The 21,916-nt window shown below is 61.2% G+C and overlaps 2 protein-coding genes across 7 annotated transcripts; one reads left to right on the top strand and one right to left on the bottom strand.

The window, feature by feature from the left end:
- The first annotated feature begins 48 nt into the window (after positions 1-48).
- Positions 49-16,450, top strand: IDUA (alpha-L-iduronidase). 5 transcript variants are annotated; one of them, XM_082727156.1, is made up of 14 exons: positions 49-361; positions 1,126-1,266; positions 11,254-11,339; positions 11,487-11,594; positions 11,877-11,972; positions 12,066-12,268; positions 12,367-12,546; positions 12,644-12,860; positions 13,206-13,418; positions 13,500-13,621; positions 13,702-13,827; positions 13,900-13,976; positions 14,359-14,459; positions 14,612-16,450. In XM_082727156.1, the coding sequence occupies exons 1-14, from the start codon at positions 207-209 to the stop codon at positions 14,716-14,718; spliced, it is 1,932 nt and encodes a 643-aa protein (XP_082583282.1). In that variant the 5' UTR covers positions 49-206; the 3' UTR covers positions 14,719-16,450. The 5 variants fall into 5 exon arrangements, 3 of the variants coding, with proteins under 3 accessions (XP_082583282.1, XP_082583281.1, XP_082583283.1); XR_014310728.1 differs by having other exon boundaries at positions 55-361; positions 13,900-13,980; XR_014310727.1 differs by having other exon boundaries at positions 51-361; positions 11,877-12,268; positions 13,900-13,980.
- SLC26A1 (solute carrier family 26 member 1) lies at positions 981-10,210 on the bottom strand. 2 transcript variants are annotated; one of them, XM_082727160.1, is made up of 3 exons: positions 8,118-10,210; positions 4,259-4,877; positions 981-3,579 (listed from the first exon to the last, which is right to left on the bottom strand). In XM_082727160.1, exons 2-3 carry the CDS (start codon positions 4,847-4,849, stop codon positions 2,050-2,052), a joined length of 2,121 nt encoding a protein of 706 aa, XP_082583286.1. In that variant the 5' UTR covers positions 4,850-4,877; positions 8,118-10,210; the 3' UTR covers positions 981-2,049. The 2 variants fall into 2 exon arrangements, with proteins under 2 accessions (XP_082583286.1, XP_082583285.1); XM_082727159.1 differs by lacking the exon at positions 8,118-10,210 and adding an exon at positions 5,684-6,230.
- Positions 16,451-21,916: the final 5,466 nt, after the last annotated feature.

Genomic DNA, 21,916 nt, shown 5'->3' with positions numbered 1-21,916 from the left:
TCGCCGGCCCCGCCTCTTGCCAGGCCGGCCCCGCCTCTTGCCAGGCCCGCCCCGCCCGGGTTCCGAGAACTAGCCGCGGCAGTCACGTGGCGTGCGACCCGGAGGTGGAACGGGTCGGCGCCGCGCAGCCCTCGGCTCCCGGAGCACAGACGACCCGCCGGGCCTGCGGCGACCGTGCGCCCCCGCGCCCCAGCGCCCACCCGACCATGCGGGCACCGCGCTCCCGCACCCCCCTGCTCACGCTGCTGGCCGCGCTGCTGGCCACGCCCAGGGCCCTGGCAGAGGCCCCGCACCTCGTGCTCGTGGACGCGGCCCGCGCTCTGCGGCCCCTGCGGCCCTTCTGGAGGAGCACCGGCTTCTGGTGAGCGCTCCGTGCGAGGAAACCGAGGCCCTAGAGGCCCATCTCGCCTCCATCCCGCCGCGCGCTCCTCCTGAACCCGGGACACGCTCTGGGTCCCCCTGGTTGCATTGGAGAGACCCTTTCCCTCTCGCGCTCTGGGCCCACCTTAGGCGCTCTGATGGGAGGACAGCTGCCCGGGCGGTAGCCCGCCGCTGGCTGGTTTACTCCTTACCCTCAGGGTCCCCCGTCAGTCAGACCCAGAGTTTTCTCTGTCCGCGGGCTCCAGGCAGTGTTTTGGGTGCCAAGAAGGGTTTTCTGAGTGGGTTCCAGAGGCCTCTGGACAGGCCCTGAGTTTGCCTGCTGGCCACCTGGGGCAGGCTGAGCCAGGAGAGGCAGCAGACCAGGACCCTCCTGAGGGGGCAGCCACAGTGACGTCACACATCCCTACGAGGGGACCTGTCTCCCACCCTGCTATGTCTCAGACCTGCCCCTGTCTCCCACCTCCCTATGGCTCCCACCCCCTCTGTGGCCTGCTTCTGGCTGAGAGCACCTGACTGAGGGGAAGGAGCAGGGTACTGGGATGTGGTCCTCTCCCCTCAGGGAGCCCCTGCTTTCCATAAACATGAGACTTCTGACATTCCTGGTGTGAGGGGTCATTTTATTACATCAGGGACAGTAACATTCACTGGCAGGCACTTTCTGTCCAGCTGCTGGAGACGGGTGTCCTGGGCAAGCCTGGGCCTGTCCATGGGACTCATGCCACATCCCCCTTTTTCTGTCCCCAGCCCCCCACTTCCTCACAGCCAGGCTGACCAGTATGACCTCAGCTGGGACCAGCAGCTTAACTTGGCCTATGTGGGTGCTGTCCCTCATGGTGGCATTGAGCAGGTCCGGACCCACTGGCTGCTGGAGCTCATCACAGCCAGGTGAGTGATGGGGACAGCTGGCAGAGCCCCCTTTATGGAGGTGAAGACTGAGGCCAAGAGGAGGACTCTGTCTGGGTGTGCGGGCCGTGCAGTCTGGGGGCTGTGGTGGGTGCTGGGTGGCTCCTGGGTTGGGCACAGCTGGCAGCCCACTGGACATCACTTAGAGGCTCGGGGGTAGGTGGGTGTCCCACTGCACCAGCTTTGTGGCTGGCCTAGAGCCCATGCACCCACAGACCTTGTGCGATGCGCTGGCCAGTCAGGCTTTGCAGGAAGACTGCCCAGGGGCTGGGCTGAAGTTGTGTTGGTCACACCCCCTCCCCTTTGGCCCTGCAGGGCTCCACCCAGCCAAGGCGTGGCACATAAGGAACACTTGGGTGTGTGTTTGGAAGACTTCCAGAGACATAGAGACCTTCTTGCCCCTGGCCAGAGCTGCCACCTCTCACCCAGTGGGACTGGGACTGGGCGGGGCAAGGGACCAGTATCCTGTTGGCAACTTGGAGGCGTCATGATTGCCTCGGGGACCTTGTTCAAATAAGACCGTGACACCCAGCGTCAAATCAACCCTGCAGGGCCCTGGATGCTCAGCCTGTGGTCCGGGCTGGCACTGGGGCGGTTTGTTTCAAGGGAGTCGCTCTTGGATGTTTAAGTGTCAGGGGCCTCTGTGTGTTCCCTCCAGGGCAGAGGGGCACAGCATCAGTCTTGGAGGAGTTGTGGCAACTGATGTCGGTGACCAATGGTGTGCATATATCTGAGGAGGGCTCCTGGGGCAGAATGGAGGCTCTGCTAGAGGGCGGAGTCTGTGGCTGCTGGCACCCTGTGGCGGGCTCGGGCCCTCTGCACGGCACTATGCACACTGTGGAAGAGCTGCCCGTCCTCAGTCAGGTCACCCTGGTCCTCCCCAAGGAAGCCGCCTCTCCTCAGGGTGTCCCGCACCAAGGGGCTGCAGCAGGCTAGGAGCAGCATGACGCCCAGGGCTGCATAGTCTCGGCGCAGGTCCCGTAGCGTGGCCACACCGGCTGCATCCAGGAAGAGCAGGGGTGCACAGTCGATGACCACAGCGTGGAAGCCAGCTGCCGTGGATACCAGGGCCGCCGTGCTGGTCTCTGGGCCCAGGTCCATGCCCTCGACAGGGTCTCTCTCACTGACCCTGGCCTCCAGGCCCCGCTCCTTCTTCCTGGTGGCCGCACGCCCCGCGTCCAGCCCCGTGAGGCTGGAGAGGGACCGAAGAAAGAAATCCTTGTTAGCGTAGTAGAGCGGCCCTGCAAAGCGGAATATCCTCACCCCAGGCTCGGGGACCAGGCCCTCGAACTCCGCCGCGTCCTCATAGAAGCCAGAGTCCCCAATCTGAGCGAGCAGGGCGGCGCGCGGGCGCTGGGTACGGCCAGCCAGGCTGAGCAGGGACAGGAGGATGCCGGCCAGCAGCCCCACCTCGACGCTGACCAGCGCACAGGTGGCCGCGGTGGCCACCCAGACCAGCGCGTCAGCCGGGCTGAGCCGCCACAGCTGCGGGACGTCCCTGACCTTGCGCAAGGCACCACGCAGGCTGACGACGATGACACAGGCCAGCACGCACCGCTGCAGGTCCCGGAAGAGCGGCGCCAGCGCCAGCAGCACCAGCAGCACCACAGCGGCACTGACCACGCTGGACAGCTGTGTGCGGCAGCCAGTGGCTGTCTTCACCAGGGTCTTAGACAGTGCGGCGCTGGTGACGTAGCAGTGAAAGAAGGCTGGCAGCACGTTGCAGCAGCCCACGGCCAGGAGCTCCTGGTTGGCCCTCACGGAGTAGCCATGGCTCCGGGCAAACATCTCCGCCAGAGAGATGGAGAAGGCGGAGCCCACAAGGGCCAGTGGCACTGCGTCCAGCACTACGCGCCACATCAGCCCCGGGTCTGGCACCCGTGGGGCCACAAAGCCCGTAGGGATATCACCAGCCACGCTGGAGCCGAAGCGTTCATGGAGCTGCCCAAAATGGGACACCATCGTGGCCGCCACGATGACCACTAGCTCCGTGGGCAGGGGCACCTTCAGGCGGCGCTGGCAGCGCTCAGAGAGCTCCTTGCCAGCCAGCAGCACGGCTAGGCACGTGGCACTGGTCACCACGTCGCACAGGTTGGCCTGCCCAGCGCCGCGTACCAGGCTCAGCCACGTGCTGACCACCATGCCCAGCCCTTGGTGCCGTGGGATCCGCACGCCTAGCAGGTGCTTCAGCTGGGAGGTCAGGATCGTCACCGAGGCCCCCATGGCAAAGCCATCAAGCAGTGGCTGAGACAGGTAGGCGGACACGAAGCCTAGCCGGAGCATGCCCAGGAGTACCTGCGGACAGGGTGGAGTGAGTGTGGTGGAAGCCCAGAGCCCCTCACCCCTTCACTGCCGTTGCCTGTCTCCTAAGCGGACTGTGTGTGGAGTCCCCTGCATGTGCGTGTGCACACGAGCACAGCAGATCCTGGAGGAGCACACGCAGCCTCGTGTGCTCATTGCTGGTCCTCTTCCGTGTGCCGCCTCCAGGCAGCAGCAAGCAGCTCCTTTCCCCTGTCCTGCGGGGGACACTGCCCCCATCCTGGGAGACCTGGGGCCCCTGGCAGGGTGTGACATTGGGGGTGGACAGGACAGGCCTGGTCCAGGAGAGCTGAGGGCATGGGGAAGCTGCGGGAAGAGAGGCAGTCCCTCGGGGTCCCAGTGGAGACAGGAAACCCAGGGGGCTATGTGAGCCAGTCAGGCCAGTCCGCAGCTCTAGCCGACTCTTCCTGTCTAGGCCACAGCTCGCCAGACAGGGTCCCTTTTCCTGGGCATCCTCAGAGCCTTGGGTGCCCCCATCCTGGGGTGCTATCCCGTGCCCACCTCTGTTAGCTCTGTCCTGTCCTTGCTGGTTAAACCCACTGTCCTCCGAGGCCCCGACTCTACACTGCCCTGGGCTTGGCCCTCCGAGTAGGTGGTAAGCACCCAAGGGGCTTGCACCTCGCTCTGTAGAACCCCCACCTGGGCGGCCCCTCACCTGGTAGATGCCAGCCACCAGCGTAAGGGCAGTGGCGACGCGAATGGCGTAGCAGTCCTGGTCACAGTCCTGCGGCCTGAGTCCCGCCACAGCAGCCGAGGCGTTGATGGTGCTGCTGTTGTCCCCAGGCCCGGGCCCCTCCTGGGCAGGCCCGAAGCCAGCCAGCAGGAGCTCGCGGTCCACCACCTGGCCCACCATGAGGCAGAGCAAGCTGAAGATGCCCACGGAGACGTGGTGCGAGGTGCCCATGAGGAAATAGATGAGGTTCGCGAAGAAGGACGTGTACAGGCTGTAGATGGGCTGCAGCCCTGCCAACAGCGAGTAGGCGATGGCCTGGGGCACCAGGATGATGCCAATGACCAGCCCGGACATAACATCACCCACCAGGGCCTCCCGCGGGTGGTACTGGCGCAGCCAGCGGGTGGCGGGGAGCAGGTCCTGCACCAGCGTCCAGGCCCTCTGCGTGCTGCACGTGCAGCTGCGCCACAGCCTGGCTTTGAGCATCTCACGCAGGCCCAGGGACCTTGGGGACCGCCGGCGCACCAGCACTGGCCCCGTGCCCTGCGGCGCGCCCTCCGCAGACACTTCCATTCTGGCCCGCCACACTCCTCAGGGGAACCTGCAACGGACGCGTCTGTCACTGCTGGAGTCAGAGGGCAGCACAGAGCCCCAGACCTATGCATGGCCAAACCCAGCTCCCCTGCTTCCCGTCCACTTCCCCGGGCAGGCAGTGGCCCCTCTGTCACCCATCCAAACCACCATGGTCCCCTTTGGCAGCCCTTCCATCACCTCTGTACCATGGGCTCAGGGCTCAGAGGCCCTGTTAAACCTTGGAGATCCTGGGACCCCCAATCTGTGCTGGGCCAGCAGCGCTGGCCACCCCAGTCTCTGTGCCAGAATTCCTGGGATGGCTTTGGGAGGGTGATCTCATTGGGGGCCAGGGGGTAGGGAGGTTGGGGTGACTGGTCTCTGTCCTCTGCCTCATCCCCCAGAATTGTGGGGTCTCCTTGCCCAGGGTGTCATAATACTCTTCAGACCACACAGGTGTACCGTGAACAAAAGTGTGGGACTGTCCCTTGTGTCCCAAGGACAGTGGGCCTTCCAGGGCTCGGCCTGCTCTTGCCTTCCCACCCCTGGCCCACAACACAGGGCCTGGCATCTCCCCGGGGTGTGGAGGACTGTATGGCGGGAGGTTCGGGGAGCCAGAGCCCCCTGAACTCCAGAGGGACGCTGAGTGGGTTCAGTACACGGCCCCCAAGGTCCGGGTGTGTGGGAGGGGACTGCTTCAGTGGTATCTGCCTTGTGCCTGGGGGTCCACAGAGGAGACCTGAAACCCGGTCCCACACTCCCTTCCCCCAGGGAGCTGGCTTCTTTGGTCGCCTCAGGGATTTCACAGTTCCACAGCAGGGCCCTGGATGGTCTTACCTGAGGAGCCCCTCACAGGCTTGGGGGACTGGAGGGTAGCGAGGCAGCTGGCCTGTGGGTCCTCTGGGGCTGGAGTGAGTCGGCCGGCTGGGCCTCCAGAGCCCTCTGGCTTCTGTTGGCCAGTGGGGGGTGGGAGGGGTGTGGGCAGCAGGATTCGAGTGTGGAGCTGGAGCCAGGAGCCCAGCCGTGGCAGATGTCGTGCCCGCCGGGGGCAGTGCTCTGTGGTGACCATCTGACTGCCTGGGCAGCTGGACTTGCAGTTAAATTATTTACCCCCAAAATTGCTGAGTCATGGGTTTCCCCCAGACCGGTGTTACCTGTCGGCTAATCCAGGGACTTGCACTGTAATCAGAGGTTCACAAACAATTGTACGGGGCCTCCTGATAAGCTCCCAGCCTCCCCGCGCTGGCCCAGGTGCGGGACACGGTGGGTGAGGGTGCCTAGTGCCTGGGGCAGGGTGCTTGGATGCTGGGGTCCTTGGGGGAGGCGGAAGTCCCCCGGGACACAGGCCGCAAGGGACCCTTCAGCTCTGGGGCCTTTTACTGTCCTCGCCACAACTACCCAGGGGTAGGCGAGGAGGGGGAGGGACCCTGGGGGAGGGACGAGCTCTTTATCCTGTCCCTGGTCACCCTTCCTGTTGTAAGGAGGGACAGATCTAGTCCGAGCCAGAGCGCTGGCCAGGGTGGCCCTGGGCAGCTGTATCCTCAGCCTCTGTTCCATGTCCTTGTGTGGAAGGCGGGTGTGAGGTTTTTGTGCATGCACGCGTGTGGATTGCTGGAGGGCCAGCAGGCACCAAGATACACTACTCAGGAGGGGTGCCCTCTTGCTGGGAGGGGATGGGGTGGTCTGAGCACCTGCATGACTGACAGGTGCCCGGCATGGGCCAGGGCTGGGGGGAAGGCACGTGATGGCTTTAGATGGTTACTCTCGTGCCTCAGAAACCGTACGAGGACTGTTGCGGTCTCAGGTCCCCCACCTTTATACCGAATAACTGAGGTGAAATTCCATCACTGAGATCTTGAAGGATTATGTGTGCAAAGGGGCCCATCCCACTGGGCTGCCCTGGCCCCATAGCCGCTATGCTCTCCCGTCCCTCCAGGACACACCTAGGGTCTCCCTCTCCCCCCACCCTGGACGTCCAGCCCAGGACCCACGTGACCTCTGGTGGGGAGCTGTTTGCCCAGAGCAGGAGAGCCTCAGGCCCTTTCCTGGGGTCATCAGGCACACCTTGGGGTGCAGAGGGGAGGGTAGCTTTCTGAGGGGGGCATCTACCTTATCTCCTGCCCCAGTACTGGCAGGGGGCCAGTGAGAGAACTCCCTGGGGTTGTGTGACCGAAAGGACTCCTTGGTGCCCAGAGCAGTGGCAGCCAGGGTTAGCGTGTGCGTGCTGGGCGAGGGGGCCTGGGTGTTGCTGGAGGAGAGGGGTTCCTCGGAGTGGGGACCTAGCATGGGAAGGGGCCCTTCCTGAGTTAGGAAGGGGAGGGGCAGGGGTTTCTGGAGGCTCTGGGTGGGAAAGCCCCAGGGGTGAGATGCAGGGCAGGCAAAGCTGCTTCTGGGAGGGGCTCAGTGGGCAGTGGGCCCACCCAGAGCCTCCACCCTGTCAGCTGCAGCAGGGAGCCAGCCTTGCCCGCCCCCCTCCCCCTGCTGGCCGGGATTGGGCTCACATTCTGCTGGGGCTGGGTGTCTAAATCAGGTGAAGGAGTAGCAGTTGAGGTCACATCTGACCTTTGAGAGGTTTGCAGGACCCCCTCCCCCTGCCCCCAACGTGCCCTTCCCCAGCTTCTCTGCATTGAGGCTGGTGATGGGCACCTGTGGTCTGGCCCCGCACATAGGTACCTATTCCTGGGCGCTTGCTTGTCAGAGGGGCTCCTGAGGCCCACACCCCCTTACTCCGCCGGCCCACGGAGCTGCAGACTTCTCCCGGACAGGGGCTTTGGGGTTCGCCCTCCTGGAACCCCCCTCTTGGGGAGTCTGCCCAGCCCTAAGCCACATGGTTATTTCCTTAGTATTTGTCTTTAAATCTCGGTTTTAAATCGTCAAGTACGCTTATTTGGAAAGGAGACATTGCATCCCGACTCTGAGTGCAAAGGGGCCGGGTCTGCAGCGCGTTTTGCTTCCACAGCTCCGAGGACCAGACCCGCGTTTCCCCCGGTGCTGCCTGGGAAGATGGAGAGCACCGGCCTCTCCCGCCAGCCGGCCCTTAGCCCGACACCCTCCTAGCCTCACGCTCAGACTGAGGCTGCGAGCTCCCTCAGGGGGCGGGTCCATTAGCCCGCTGCGTGCCCCTACACCACTCCCGCTCTGAGCGCGCACGGCCCCGCCCTCCTGCTCCGGGAGCGCGCGCCCCACGTCTTCGCCCACGTCCCCTCCGTGCGCGACCCCCACCGCATAGCACGCGCGGCCGCAGCGGGTACGCTCTCACCCGAGCACTCACCGGGCGGGTCGCCGCACTGTCCTCTGGCGCAGGCGCTCAGGCCCCCCCGCAGTGGTTGGGGGTGCTGCTCAGTGCAGCCCGACCTCCGCCGGCGTGCGTGAATGAGCCCTTTGTGCATCCGCGGCAGCCGTGGCCCACGTGCCAGGAGCCCGAGGCCTCCCGTTCCAGGTTCGGACCCAGGCCGCAGAATGCAGGCTGGTCAGTGGAGACCCAGGCCTGTGTGCACTTCACCTCACCGCTCAGCCGCCTCCCTGATTGAGGTCTCAGCTCCTCACTCTGAAGGGCCCAGGCACAGGGGGGACCCAGACACCCACGGTGGAGCCCAAGGACTGCTCCCTGGGGTTCCTTGGCTGGGGGTCACTCTGAGGTGGGTTTTTTGGCCCTGGGGAGGGGTGTTTTGGCCCGCAGGGTATCCTTAGCTGTGAGGGCTGGCCGGGCCAGGGTATGCTCCTACCCACCCAGGGTGACAGGCTGGGGATGCCTCTGTGTTGGGGCTCCCCCGTGGTACCTCATTGGCCCAAGACACCACACATGGCAGCACATGTCTGAGACCTGCTGGGCGCCCAGTGTGTGCAGGCTGGGGTCATTGCCTCCAGGGGCTAGAGGGAGAGCCTGGAGCCCCTGCACATGTCCTAACTTTCCCTTTGGTCACCCCATCACCTCTGCCCACCCACCCCCCACAGCAGTGGGACTTTGGAACCGTCTGCTGTGCACATTTAATTTTTACCCAACTGCTTGTTAGTTTTCTTTGCTACCAGTCCTGACCTTTGGATGGGAGGGGAACAGGTGAGGGAGGTGAGTCCCACTGCCCAGAGGCTTGTCCTGCTGGGCCTCAGGAGTGGGAGGACGCAGCCCTGCACAGAAGGGCCAGCCAGAGAAAGCAGAGTACCGGGCCTGGGAGGAGCAGGAGGCCCACATGTGTGGTGGCTTGCCCTGGTCCCAGTGTGGGCTTTGAAGCCCCGGCCCAGACTCAGCCTTGACCCTGTACAAAGCGAGGCGTGGGAGAGAGAACGTAGAGGAGAGGTGTTGACTTATCCATGTCCTCACTGTGCCCAGGGAGATGACTGTGGGCCAGACTGTGGTGTGGGATGGAGAGCTGGACAGATGAAAGCTGCCCAGGACCCGATTTTCCGTGACCTCACCCTTCTTCTCCCCAGTGGCCACAAGAGGGCGCACTGCAGGCCCTCCCACCCCCCAGCCGCCTTCTTTCCTGGGACAGACCATGAAGGGACCAGGCATGTTCTTAGGGGGAGCCCTGAGAGGCCTGTCGGACCACCTGCCTATGCTCCTCTGGAGGCAGTGCCCCTCAGCTTGGGCCACGTACCCCTGCACGACTCCTTCCGCCCTGGGGCCTTGCCTGTGCCTGACTGCAAGGCCACCAGTTTCCTCCCTCAGCTCTCAATGCCGGGTCCACCCTCAGAGACCACCTGTACCCCTGTATCCCTACTGGCCAAGCTGCTCAGGTGAAGTGTGAGGGGCTGTGTGAGACCCACCCCACCCATCCGCAGGTTGTCCCTTCTACCTTGTAAGCCCATCTGCTCCAGCTCCTTTCTGCTGCCTTGTGGCCACCACCCAGTACTGGTGCTGCACTGTTCTCGGGGGACCTTTCCAAGCATCATGGCAAAAGGGAAAACTATGGGGCCAGTTGTTAGATCTGTGGTTGTCGGGGGCTGGGAGGAGGAAGGCGGACAGGGGGAGCACGGGTCATGTGGGGGCCGGGAAGCAACTCTAGGTGATACTGTGGTGGTGGGCGCCTGCCCTGATGCCCTCGTCCAGATCCACAGAACATGCGTCCCCGAGGAGCACCCTGATGTCATCTGTGGACTCTGGGTGATGGTGGTGTGTCCGTGGAGGCTGGTCCACCATAAGGGATATACCACTAGGTGCGGACATGGTTCACAGGGAAGGCTGAGCCCACGTGCAAGAAGAGGGAAAATGGGAAGTCTCTCTGCCTCCCTCTCAGTTTTGCTATAAACCTAAAACTGTTGAAAAAAAGTTTTCAGGGGCGCCTGAGTGACTCAGCGGGTTAAACCCTCTGCCTTCAGCTCAGATCATGATCTCAAGGTCCTGGGATTGAGCCCCGCATCGGGCTCTCTGCTCATCAGGGAGCCTGCTTCCCTCCCCCCTGCCCCCGCCTGCTTCTCTGCCTACTTGTGATCTCTGTCTGTCAAATAAAAAATAAATAAAATCTTTAAAAAAAAAAAGTTTTCAAAACAAAGTCATGGCACTTTTCTCGCTGGATCTCTGACAGGGCTCCCCATTTCACTGTGAGTCAGGGGCCCATCCTCACCTTGGGAACAAGGCCTTCTGTGACCCTGTCACAGCCTGCACCCTATTGTGTCCCAGGTCCACTCCATGTTTTCTGCTGTTCGATCACTATGAGTTTGCTCCAACCTCAGGACCATTGCACATGCTGCCCTGGCTGTTCCCCCAGCATTCCTGTTGCTCGCTTTGTCTCACTACTTGGTAGGTCTTAGACGTGACCTCAGAGAGGCCCTCCCTGCCTGATCCTTTGCTCCCTGGCCCTTCCCCTTCAGGGTACATCTCATGTGCTCTTAAAGATTCAAATAGTTGCCTGATGATTTCTATCTCCTCCCAGAATGTGAACCTGGAAGAATTTGGGCCACAGTCTGGGATGAATGAAGTAGGGTGGGGAGGCTGCCCTTCTCCCTTTTCTGAGTGTGGGAGGGAAGAGGAATACTCTTGAGACAAATCTGGAGCCCTGGCCTCCAGGAGATGCCAAGAAGCAAGGTGTGGCGTCCCCCAGGTCCTGCCCTGTTTCATGGCTCCCCACTCCATAGTCAGCTGTCTGTAGGGTGACTTGTTCTCCTGTACTCCATTCTATTGTACCCTTCCCAAAAGGCCTGCCTGCCCCATGCCACACCTGAGCCCAAAGCTGTTCTGAGCTCCTGAAGGCTTGGGGGTAGGCTTCCAGTACAGGCACACTGGTTCATACTAGGCTGTGAATGACTGCTAGGCTGCCATCATTGGTGTTTTCCAAGGGGTGGGACCGACTGAGGAGTCTGGATCTGAGACCTGTGTGGCACCTTGCAGGCTCCCTACATGCTTGAATGTGGCGGCAGTTTCAGCCCGGGTCCCACTGTCCTCTGGCCTGACATTCACTGTTTTTCCACAGGGGATCAGCTGGGCAAGGTCTGAGCTACAACTTCACCCATCTGGATCGGTACCTGGATCTTCTCAGGGAGAACCAGCTCCTCCCAGGTAAGCAGCAGCCCCACCCTCGGCACTCTAGTCCTGCTCCCTCCCCATGACCTGACCCCTCTGAGTCCTCGCTGGTTATATGCAGAGGATTGGCCTCTGTACGGGCAGCTGGGGCCCCCGGCCGGACAGCCACCTTCTGTGTTGCAGGCTTTGAGCTGATGGGCAGCCCCTCCAAACGCTTCACCAACTTCGAGGACAAGAAGCAGGTGTTTGAGTGGAAGGAGCTGGTCTCTCTCGTGGCCAGGAGATACATTGGTGGGCAGGGCACAGGCCCTGGAGGGAGAGGGTGGGCGTTCCTGGTCAGGCTCTCCCATACCACCTGGGCCACCTCCTTGGTCTTCTCTCTCATGAGCCCTGAGCCAGGGTCTCCTGATGGGGAAGGAGGCCAGGCAGGGTGCAGTGGGTTCATATGGGTTTGGATAGCCTTGTCATAGCCAAGTGTCCAGCCGTAGGCAGACTTCCTGTGAGTTGGGATAGGCTTGGCATTCCCCACACAGGGCAGGGGGAAGCATGTATGACAGTAGGGACACTCTGCAGGTCGGTATGGACTCTCACATGTTTCCAAGTGGAATTTCGAGACCTGGAATGAGCCAGACCACCACGACTTTGACAACGTGTCCATGACCATGCAAGGTGGGTGGCGGCCTCTGAGGTCCTGTGAGTGGAGAAGGGGCGGGAGCAGCCCCTCAGGCACCAGGGGATGGACTCAAGTTCCCTCTGGCCCAGGCTTCCTGAACTACTACGACGCCTGCTCCGAGGGTCTGCGGGCTGCCAGCCCTGCTCTGCGCCTCGGCGGCCCCGGGGACTCCTTCCACCCCTGGCCTCGATCCCCGCTCTGCTGGGGCCTCCTGGGGCACTGTCACAACGGCACCAACTTCTTCACGGGGGAGTCGGGTGTGCGGCTGGACTACATCTCCCTCCACAAAAAGGTACAGTACTGCCCCTGGCACTCCGCTAGACAGGGACGCCGGCCAGCTGCAGCCCCACCTGGTCTTCAGCCCAGTGGTCCTGAGGCTGATTCCCGCAGGGTGCCGGCAGCTCCATCTACATCCTGGAGCAGGAGAAGGCCACGGTGCAACAGATAAAACAGCTCTTCCCCAAGTTTGCTGACACCCCCATTTACAATGATGAGGCGGACCCGCTGGTGGGCTGGTCCCTGCCGCAGCCTTGGAGGGCTGATGTGACCTATGCGGCCATGGTGGTAAAGGTAGGCCAGCCCCCAGGACCTACCCCCTGGGCCACGTTCCTTTGGGGGAACCGGGGTTTGGGCGCCTGGAAGAGCACTGCCACCTGGATGCCCGCAGGTCATCGCGCAGCACCAGAACCTGCTGCTGGCCAACACCAGCTCGGCCATGCGCTATGCGCTCCTGAGCAACGACAACGCCTTCTTGAGTTACCACCCGCACTACTTCACGCAGCGCACGCTCACTGCGCGTTTCCAGGTCAACAACACGCGGCCGCCGCACGTGCAGCTCCTGCGCAAGCCGGTGCTCACTGCCATGGCGCTGCTGGCCCTGCTGGGTATCGCCCCTTCCTTTACCCGGCGCCAGCCCAGACTGGGGACAGAGGAGGCCGCCGGGGGCACCCTGGGTGGGGCCAGGACCCAGGCTCAGTAGGGCCCTAGTGGCTTGTGCAAAGGCCCTCAGGCAGGGGAAACACTGATGTATGTGCCCTGCTGGGGATGGGGGAGGATGGGGGAGTTTCCTGCCCCTCACCACCCCGCTTCCCCAGCTCAGTGGGTCACTGTGGCCCTCCTGGGGCTGGACCCCTACTGGCGGGCAATGAATGGTGGGAAGCCAGGCCCTGGAGGGCAGCCCTGGGAGGCCGCGACTTCTGCCTAGCAACCACCCCACCCCGGCCCTGTAGACCGCGAGCAGCTCTGGGCTGAGGTGTCGCAAGCCGGGACCGTGCTGGACAGCAACCACACAGTGGGTGTGCTAGCCAGCGCCCACAGACCCAGTGGCCCCCTTGATGCCTGGCGCGCCACGGTGCTGATCTATGCAAGTGACGACACGCGCACCCACGCCAACCGCAGCGTTGCCCTGACCCTGCGCCTGAGCGGGGTGCCCCCAGGCCCGGGTGAGCTGAGGTCCTGGGGGACGGGGCGAGGCTCTGGTGGGCCGGCCCGGTGGGGCGTGGCTCCAGCATCTGGCTCCACAGGGCTTGTCTACGTCACGCTGTACTTGGACAACGAGCTCTGCAGTCCACATGGCGAGTGGCAGCGTCTCGGCCAGCCGGTCTTCCCCTCCACAGAGGAGTTCCGGCGCATGCGCGCAGCTGAGGTCGGCGGGCAGGGCGCAGGATGGGGCAGGGCGGCTGTTGCGATCCCAAAGCCCAGAGTACCACCAGTTCCTGTCCCCAGGACCCGGTGGCTGTGGCGCCACAGCTCTTCCCTGCCAGCGGCCGCCTGACCCTTCGCCCGGAGCTCCAGCTGCCCTCGCTCCTGCTGGTGCACGTTTGCGCGCGCCCTGAGAAGCCACCAGGCCAGGCAAGTAGCCCCTTCCTGCCCCGCCTCGCAGGCCCCTCCAACCCCCCAGTCACGGAGCCTCTCTCCCTGCAGGTGACCCGGCTCCGTGCTCTGCCTTTGACCAGTGGGCAGGTGCTTTTGGTCTGGTCGGATGAGCACGTGGGCTCCAAGTGCGTGAGTGCACTCACTCCCACTCCCCTAATACCCACCCTGAGGAGCTGCTTGTCCCTGTCTATGCCCAGTTTCTTGAGGCTGCAGTGCCCACGTGGTCACTCCACTCTGGTTCTCCAACTGGTCCCCACCTCTGCCTGTCATACCACTGCTCCCGCTGTTCTCACAGACACAGAAATGGCCAAGACATTGGTCCCTGGCCCTGCAGGGAACATTGGCAGGTGGCATCTGGGTTCCAGTCCCCTCTCTTCATCAATGTGGCCTGTCCTCATTGCAGGAGGAGGGCCAGGCACCCGGGGAGGGGTCAGAGAAGGGGCTGTGAGTCTGCCTTATACTCCACTGCACTAGGACACCAGCCCTGGTTCTGACTGGTCCCCTCAGGTGCCTGTGGACCTATGAGATCCAGTTCTCCACGGATGGTGAGATGTACGCCCCTGTCAGCAGCAAGCCGTCGACCTTCAACCTCTTTGTGTTCAGCCCAGGTGTGCCTGTGGCCCTGTGCCCTGGCCTCAGCTGCCCCACTTCTGGGCCTTGGCACAGTGTCCCGTGGGGTGGGCTCCAGGGAGCTCTGGGAGTTTGGGGCAGGTCCTGGGGGATATCACTCAAGAGCACACGGATGTGTTTGTGCCCTCAGACACCGCCGTCACCTCTGGCTTCTACCGGGTTCGAGCCGTGGACTACTGGGCCCGACCAGGCCCTTTTTCAAACCTTGTGCACTACGTGGAAGTCCCTGCCCTATGAAGCCCTCCGCACCTGGTGACTGTGAACCTGTGCTGACTCCGCAGCCTGGGGGGCCGGGAGCTGAGATGGGTTGGACCACCAGTGGCCCATCCATCGGCTCTATCTGTCCTCTCCTGTCCTCTTGCTCATCCCCTTACAGTGCCTTTCCACTGGTCAGTCTTGGGGTTACCCTTTGTGGCCAGGCCCAGGGTACACTTGGAACCTGGCTAGAGCAGGGCCTTCCCCAAGTCCCTCCTCTTCAGAGTGTTCTCCCACTGAGGGAGCTAGGACAGGGCGCTGGCCAGACACGTGGAGACTGAGGTCCGGCTGCCATTAGGATAGCTCTCCTGTTTCCCTGGGGCCTTTGGCCTCATTGCTGGGTGCAGTGGGCTCCATTGCTGTCCCATGTCCATTCTGCTGAGCGAGAGGGCGCCTGCCGGAGTCAGCTTGGAGCCCAGATGAGGACCCACTCCTTGAGGCCCAGGCAGGCTGACCCCTGCACTCCACATGTTGGGAGGTGGGGTGGGGCTTCCAGGTTGTCAGACCCCAACCACGGCCAGCAGGAAAAAAGGCCCACAATGTCAGCTGCAAGCTGTGCCTGCTCCTGGGGCCATCCTGGTTCCATATCTGAGCCCAGAAGGAGACAGATGGCATGTTGAGATGAAGAACACTGGGGGCTCTTCACAGATAAGTGACAGTGGGCAGGGATGCTGCATGGGGAAGTGTGGGACCCAGGATCCCTCCGCCTTCTACCTCCTACCCCAGGGCCACAGAGCAGGTGAGGGAGCACTCACTGGTCCACACAGAGAGGTATGGAGAGGCCACCTGGTGAGGAGCAGAGACCTTCAGCCCAGGGGTGCAGCAAGTCTGGGGTGCCCTGTGAGCAAGAGTTGAGGTGTGAGGCCCTGATCCCACTCTCCTCCTCTACTGCCCTCTGGGGCTACCTGGGCTTTGGTCAGGGGGAGGTGATGTGGGTCTGAAAGGGCAGATCGAAGACCAGGCCTGCTCACCCTCCCTGGCTTCCCCCAACCTGCCAGCTGCCCATCCACGTGAAAAACTCAAGGACTCACCAAGGTCTCACCAAGTGCCTTATTGCGGGTAGGAGAAGTCACCTTGATCACTCTTCATCTGAACCCCATAGTCAGCCCCTGTTCCTTTTCCTCTTTGCCGGTGTGGGTACCATGGAGCTCAGTGCCAGGGGGGCCCAGCCCTTATGTTCCCTGCTGACCGCCATTAGTTTACAGGGAACAGAGGGGGTGCCGGGTGGATCCCTGGCTTCCTGGTGTGTTCCTCTTGCCCTGTCACGTAGCCCTGTCTCAGCCAGCTCAGGCCGTCATGACAAAGTAGAGCAAACCACCGACCCCAAAGCTCCAGCTACAGAAGTGTGTTCTCTCCGAGGCCCAGAGGCCAGAAGACTGCGATCAAGGTGTGGGCTCAGCTGGATCCTTCCAAGGCCTCTCTCCCGGGCTTGGGCTCACCCACGGCGGCCTTCTCCCCACCTTCTGTGTCCTGTTGCCCTCTCCTGGGGATGCCAGTCCTGTGGGAGTACTGCCCACTCTCAGGACCTCATTTTCCTCACCTTAAAGGCTCCTTCTCCAAATACAATCCTGTGCGGAGGCACTAGAAATTAGAACTTCAACACAAGAATTTGCGGGGGTGGGGGGGTTACAGTTCAGCTTCTAATAAGTACAAACTCCATTTCTCCATGGTGGTGGGGATCCATCATTCCAGCAGTAAAGCAGCCTCTTCTCTACCTGCTGGTTCTGTGGTCGTTGGGACTCTGACGGTGGAAGGGGCTGTTTCAGCTTCCGGGAGGGGGCCTGGGTTCCATGGTGGACTAGGTCTTTCCGTAGATGCCAAGACCTTCCAACTCGCTGAGCAGAGGTCCCTCAGGCCGTGAGGCTGCTCCCCTCTCTGCCCAGTGTGTTCTGGCATTTGGCAAAGCTGCAGCTCCCACCCCATTTGCCCCTTGGCCATGAATTCCTGGCACAGGTGCACAGCTGTTGTCCTGGTGGGAGGACGGGTCCCCCTCTAGAGGCGAGTGTGGCTCTGGGATGGTCAGCAGGGAGTCAGGATGACAGAGACGCATCCGTGCTGTAGCCCTAGACCTCCAGGGGCTAAGGCACCGTCTCCACCAAGCTTGTGATGTCCACATCATCAGCTTGTCACCAGACTCTGGTGCGTCCCCGTTCTCTGACCATGCGGATGGCTTAGCCTTGGTCTTTGCTGATTTGTGGCTGGGCTTTCTGGGAGTTGGGGTGTCCAGGTGATTGGCCCGCACACAGCCTCTGCCCCTGCTGCTGTACCTCTCTGTACCTGGTCTCCAGGAGTTGTCACCAGGATGGCAGGGAGGCCTGTTTACTGGTCTCAGATGTGAGGGATGCCCCACATGTCCATGGAGGTGTTTCTGTGGGATAGCACTCTCATTCTGTGCTTCTCTGCATACCTTAGCCTCAAGCTTCCTGTCCCGGTCTTCGGGAGTTGGGCCAGCTGGTCACCTTCCTGGATACTACCTTTGGTAGAACCATGCTTGGGCTTGGTGTGCCCTCAGCTTGGGCCACTGAGAGACACTGGTCTATGTACACATTTGCCCCAAGCCATGTCTGCAAGCTTCTCATTTCCTAGCAGCCAGCATCCTTGTGAAGCCAGGGTTGGTTGGGGGAGAGGGGAGCTGGACCCCCGTGTTCGTACAGCTCACTTCCCGCAGCAGCTGAACGCCGTCCCCGTTACTCACTCTTGAGGGCAAAACACTGCACGTACATGCTTCTCGCTGGGCACGTGGGTCAGTCAGCTTAGAGCTTATCAGGAGCTCAGCGGCCAGTCCACAGCCGTTGTTGAGTGGATAGGGGATTTGGATGGAGGAGGAAATAGCCCTACTCTGGGAGGCTAGGAGTCTGGGCCGGAGATGTTCCTCCTGTTGGCACGTCCCAGAGGCATCTCTGCTGCAGCTGTGTCAGGCACCGTGGGCCTGACCGCCGTCCTCCTGGGTGGCATGATGTTACTTTACAGGACATCCCAATGTTTCCATCAGATTCCAAGAACTTCCCTGAAAGCTCCTGGCCTTTGACAGCTTATCTTCCAGCCTGTGGTCAACATGGGCTGGACTAAGGCACCCCAGGCACTCATCAACTCACACACACCCAGTCCAGTCAGTGTAATGTCCTCAAGGAAACAAGAGCCCCGGGACCCTACTAAGCCTGGGAGAAGGGGTTGGGAGTATGCTGATCCCCGTCACATGAAGGCCACTGCTCCAGATTCTGCTCTTCAGTGAGGGTGGAGAAGGAGGCGTTTGCCAGGTCAGCTGCATGTCAGGAGACACACCATGTGGTTTTGTGCAGGAAACATACTGTCAGCTGTGTCAGCCATGGCCAGAGGGGGCAAGGTGACCACCTGTCCTGACAGCACAGAAAGGACCCTGAGTCTGATATGGGAACAGGTCTCTGAGGCTTCCCTGGAAACAAGGTGGTTTGGGCCCAGGGACTTCCGTGCTGGCCCTCCCTGCACAGGGAACTGTCGCTCTCGACCCGCAAGAACGACCCGGAGACGTGATGAGTGGCAAGCTTTCTTTATTATCTCTCCTTCCTCCCTCTCTACAGGCAATCTCTTCGCTATATATCCTCTGTCTCGGCCAATCACCATTCTAGTTAGGAGCCCCTCTTCCTGATCACGCTGTGTGCACGGGCTCGCCCATGCCTACCGTCAGCCAATCAGTCTCGCTTCCTCAAACCCCGGGCACTTCACTTCCGCATACGTGACTCCTTGCATCTATTTCATGGCTCTCCACAGCGAACCAATGTGGGACATGTCACCCCACTCTCTGCTTTCGGGGGACTACAGAAACTCTGGCAGGAGGGGTCTGCAAAGCCCTTAGCTCACAGGCTCTGTCAGACCTCTCCAAGCTCCTGGGGGCGACTGATGGCTTCCAAGCATTAGCATTGGTTCAGGGCCATCCAGTAATCCCAGAGGTTGGAGAGCAATCTCCTGAAAATGGCCACAGGGCCCCCTTACATACTTCGGGACATTAACAGTAACTGGATTCCGAGCTCTTTTTTTCAGGGCACGCAACCTCTCTCCACCATCAAAGGCTCTGGGCCTGGACATGAGGCCTTAAAGCCTTGCAGTCATGGGTTGTGTTGAGAACAGGCCACCATGCCCTCTTGTTTGCAGAAGAGCCCTGAGGGCCCCCCACTTCGGAAACACCCATGTGTGTGTCACCTGTGTGTTCTTGAAACTTACATTCTGAGTCATGAGCCAGTCCAGGCCAGAAGGGCATTTCGGGAGCCTCAGGCCGCTGCGGGTCCCGGGAGCATGCAGGTCCCTCGATGTGTTGAGAAGTAGCTGCAGCTCAGAGTCAGGTCCCTCTAGGGGTTCAGGCTGCCTAGCCTAGCAGCTGCATGGCCCACACCACGCAGGGACTGAGGTATGCTCCCTCTTCCTGGAAGCTATATCAGGGTCCAACCTCTGTTGGGTTCTGGAGGCAGAGGGGTGACCCAGGCACAGACGTGGTCACAGGGAGGTGTGATGGCCCCAGCTAGAGGACCCAGTGGCCCTGCTCTCCTGCCCATCCTGCCCGAGGCCTTCTCAGGTATCAGGGTGTTCCTCTCCTTGAGAGTGGCCATTTTTTAGCAAATGAACACTTCAGCTGCTCCAGCTTTTTGTAGGACTGTGTGCCCACCCTGTGGCCAGAGAGACCCCAGCCCCATGGGCCCTCAACTCACTTTCCTTTCTTCCCTTTCTGGGGAGATGGAGAGGTCTCCTGTCGATGCAGGCTCTGCTGTTGCCATAGCAACCAGCCCCTGCACTCCACCCACTGCTGCACCGCCCCCTGGGGAATTTGAGTCCCGGTGACGCCACTTCCCATCCACAGGGTCAGATCGGAGTCACCTGATGCCAGGAGCCCTTGTGGAAGGTCTGTGTCCTGGGGCCACCATGAGTGTTGTTGGCCCCACCAGTCAGGGCCCTCGCATCGAGGACACACATGTTCTGGCTCGGCTTTGATGCAGGATAGTCACCGAGGGGGTCAGGGACCAGAGAGCCCAAGGGAGGTGCCTGCTGGGACCAGGCCAGCAGGCACGGGTGGTACCCTTCACAGGTGTGAGGGAAGAAGAGAGGGATGTCCCATAGACCTCTGGCCTTGCCTTGGACTCCTTCCAGATTGTGCATATACCAAACCCAAGTGGAATCCAAAGTCAGAGAAGCCAGGTGCCACCAAACACCTGGGCATGACCTGGCCTCCAGAATGGGGAGGGGATGGCCGTGGGCCTGGTGAGGGACGGAGAGTGCGGGGGTAGAGAAGGGAGGGAAGGAGTCGGGCCCTATTCAGGGCCCCAGCAGGGTTGGGGGTGTGTGTGCTGCTGATGAGGGCCATCCTGGGCCTGGTGCCCTTGCCCACAGCCTGGAGTGGGCACCAGGTCCACTGGGGTAGGGGGGGACGTGGATGGGGTTCAGCCCTTGGCATGATGGAACTTCACGAACACAAACCCTTCCCAGACTGAGAAAGGCCCTGGGTGCCACTGCCAGGGATCAGGCAAGCCCCTCTCCCTGACAACACTTTGAATCACCGTGCAGGGCAACACCACCTGCCCAGCCCCCTGGGGTGCAGCCCAAGTGCCCCGATACCAGGCCAAAAATCTTCCTGCACCCTCCTGGTCAAGGGTCTCCCCGGGGGTGGCAGCGGAGATGGGCTGCCCGTAGGATGCTGTAAGCGGCCCCTCCCTGCCCAAGCCAGGGTGAGCTGCAGACACCCCAACTCAGCAGCAGGAGGGCCTGAAGCCCCACTGCTCTCCACACGTGGCCGAGCCCCTCCTCCTGGAGCTTTGGGGCCAGCCTGTGGAGTGGCCATTCCTCCAGGGGAGAGCTTGTGTAGCAGACACCATGTGGGAGGAGGCTGTGGATGCCAGCCCCGTGCCCAGTGCCTCTCCCCAGCTCCAGGCCGCTGCCTTTGGGGAGAGCTACAGAGAACCCAAACCGGGACCACCCTGGGCCAGTGACAGTGGTGAGTGGGCTTCTCCATCAGGGACACTTGTCCACGATCAGCCCTGGTCAGGATGGCTGGGCCTCAGGCAGAAATCCCCTCAGGGATTCAGGCCAGCACCTGTGGGGACAGCTGACCCTAGGAATGGGCCAAGGCTTATCCTGGGGGCTGCTTTTGTGAGCTCACCTCTCAGAGGGCTGCACGTGGGGCTGCCCACCCTACTGTGTCTGTGGCTGAGAGTCACAAGGAGCACCCCAAGTATCCCTCAAAGGCAGGAAGAAGTGGGTCCAGATCCCTCCAGATCGTAGTTCTAGAGCAGATCCAGGGACGAGGCCAGCCCTGTGCTCTTTTAAGGGAAAGCTCCCATGAGGATCTTGAGTTGAAATGACAGGTCACAGGAGGGAAAGTGCAACCAAAAAGGTTTGTGCATGAAAAATCCAAATTGATCTACAACCCCAACTCAGGTGTTCATGCACTCTACTCAACAGACACTGAGGGAGGGTCTGGTGCCTGGACACCTGTCGACTCAGCACCTCCCCGGACCCTCCATTAAGGCCCCTTCTGTCTTTCTGACACATCAACCCATTTGTCTTTTTTTTTTTTTTTTAAAGACTTCATTTATTTATTTGACAGACAGAGATCACAAGTAGGCAGAGAGGCAGGTAGAGAGAGAGGAGGCAGGCTCCCTGCTGAGCAGAGAGCCCGATGTGGGGCTCGATCCCAGGACCCTGGGACCAAGACCCGAGCTGAAGGCAGAGGCTTTAACCCACTGAGCCACTCAGGCGCCCCCCCCATTTGTCTTTTTAAAAATAATACCTTTATTGAGTGCAATAACCTGCCCTATTTAAAGGATATAACTTGACGAGTTTTGACATGTTTGCATCCGTGAGCACAATCTAGATCATGCACATCAATGACCCCCACAGCTCACCTGCCCTGGGACCCCGCCCTGCCCCCAGCAGCCCCAGATCTGCTTTCTGTCACTACAGCTCCCCTGGCTTTTCTAGAATGTTACACAGATGCCATCACACAATGTGCAATCTTATGACTTTTCGTGTTTCTCTCACTTAGTCTAACTATCTGGAGATTCATCTGTGTTGTTGTGTCTGTCGCTAACGCATTGTATGGATGCGGATCTGTCTGGTGACCCACTCACTTGTCAGGCATTTGGGTAGTTTCCAGTTTGGGGCTCTTACAAATAAAGCTGCCATGAACATTTGTGCACAAAGATCTGTGTGGACACGT

This window comes from Mustela nivalis (assembly GCF_964662115.1).
Source record: "Mustela nivalis genome assembly, chromosome: 4".
NCBI classification, from domain to species: Eukaryota; Metazoa; Chordata; class Mammalia; order Carnivora; family Mustelidae; genus Mustela; species Mustela nivalis.
This window is presented reverse-complemented; position numbering and strand designations above follow the sequence as displayed.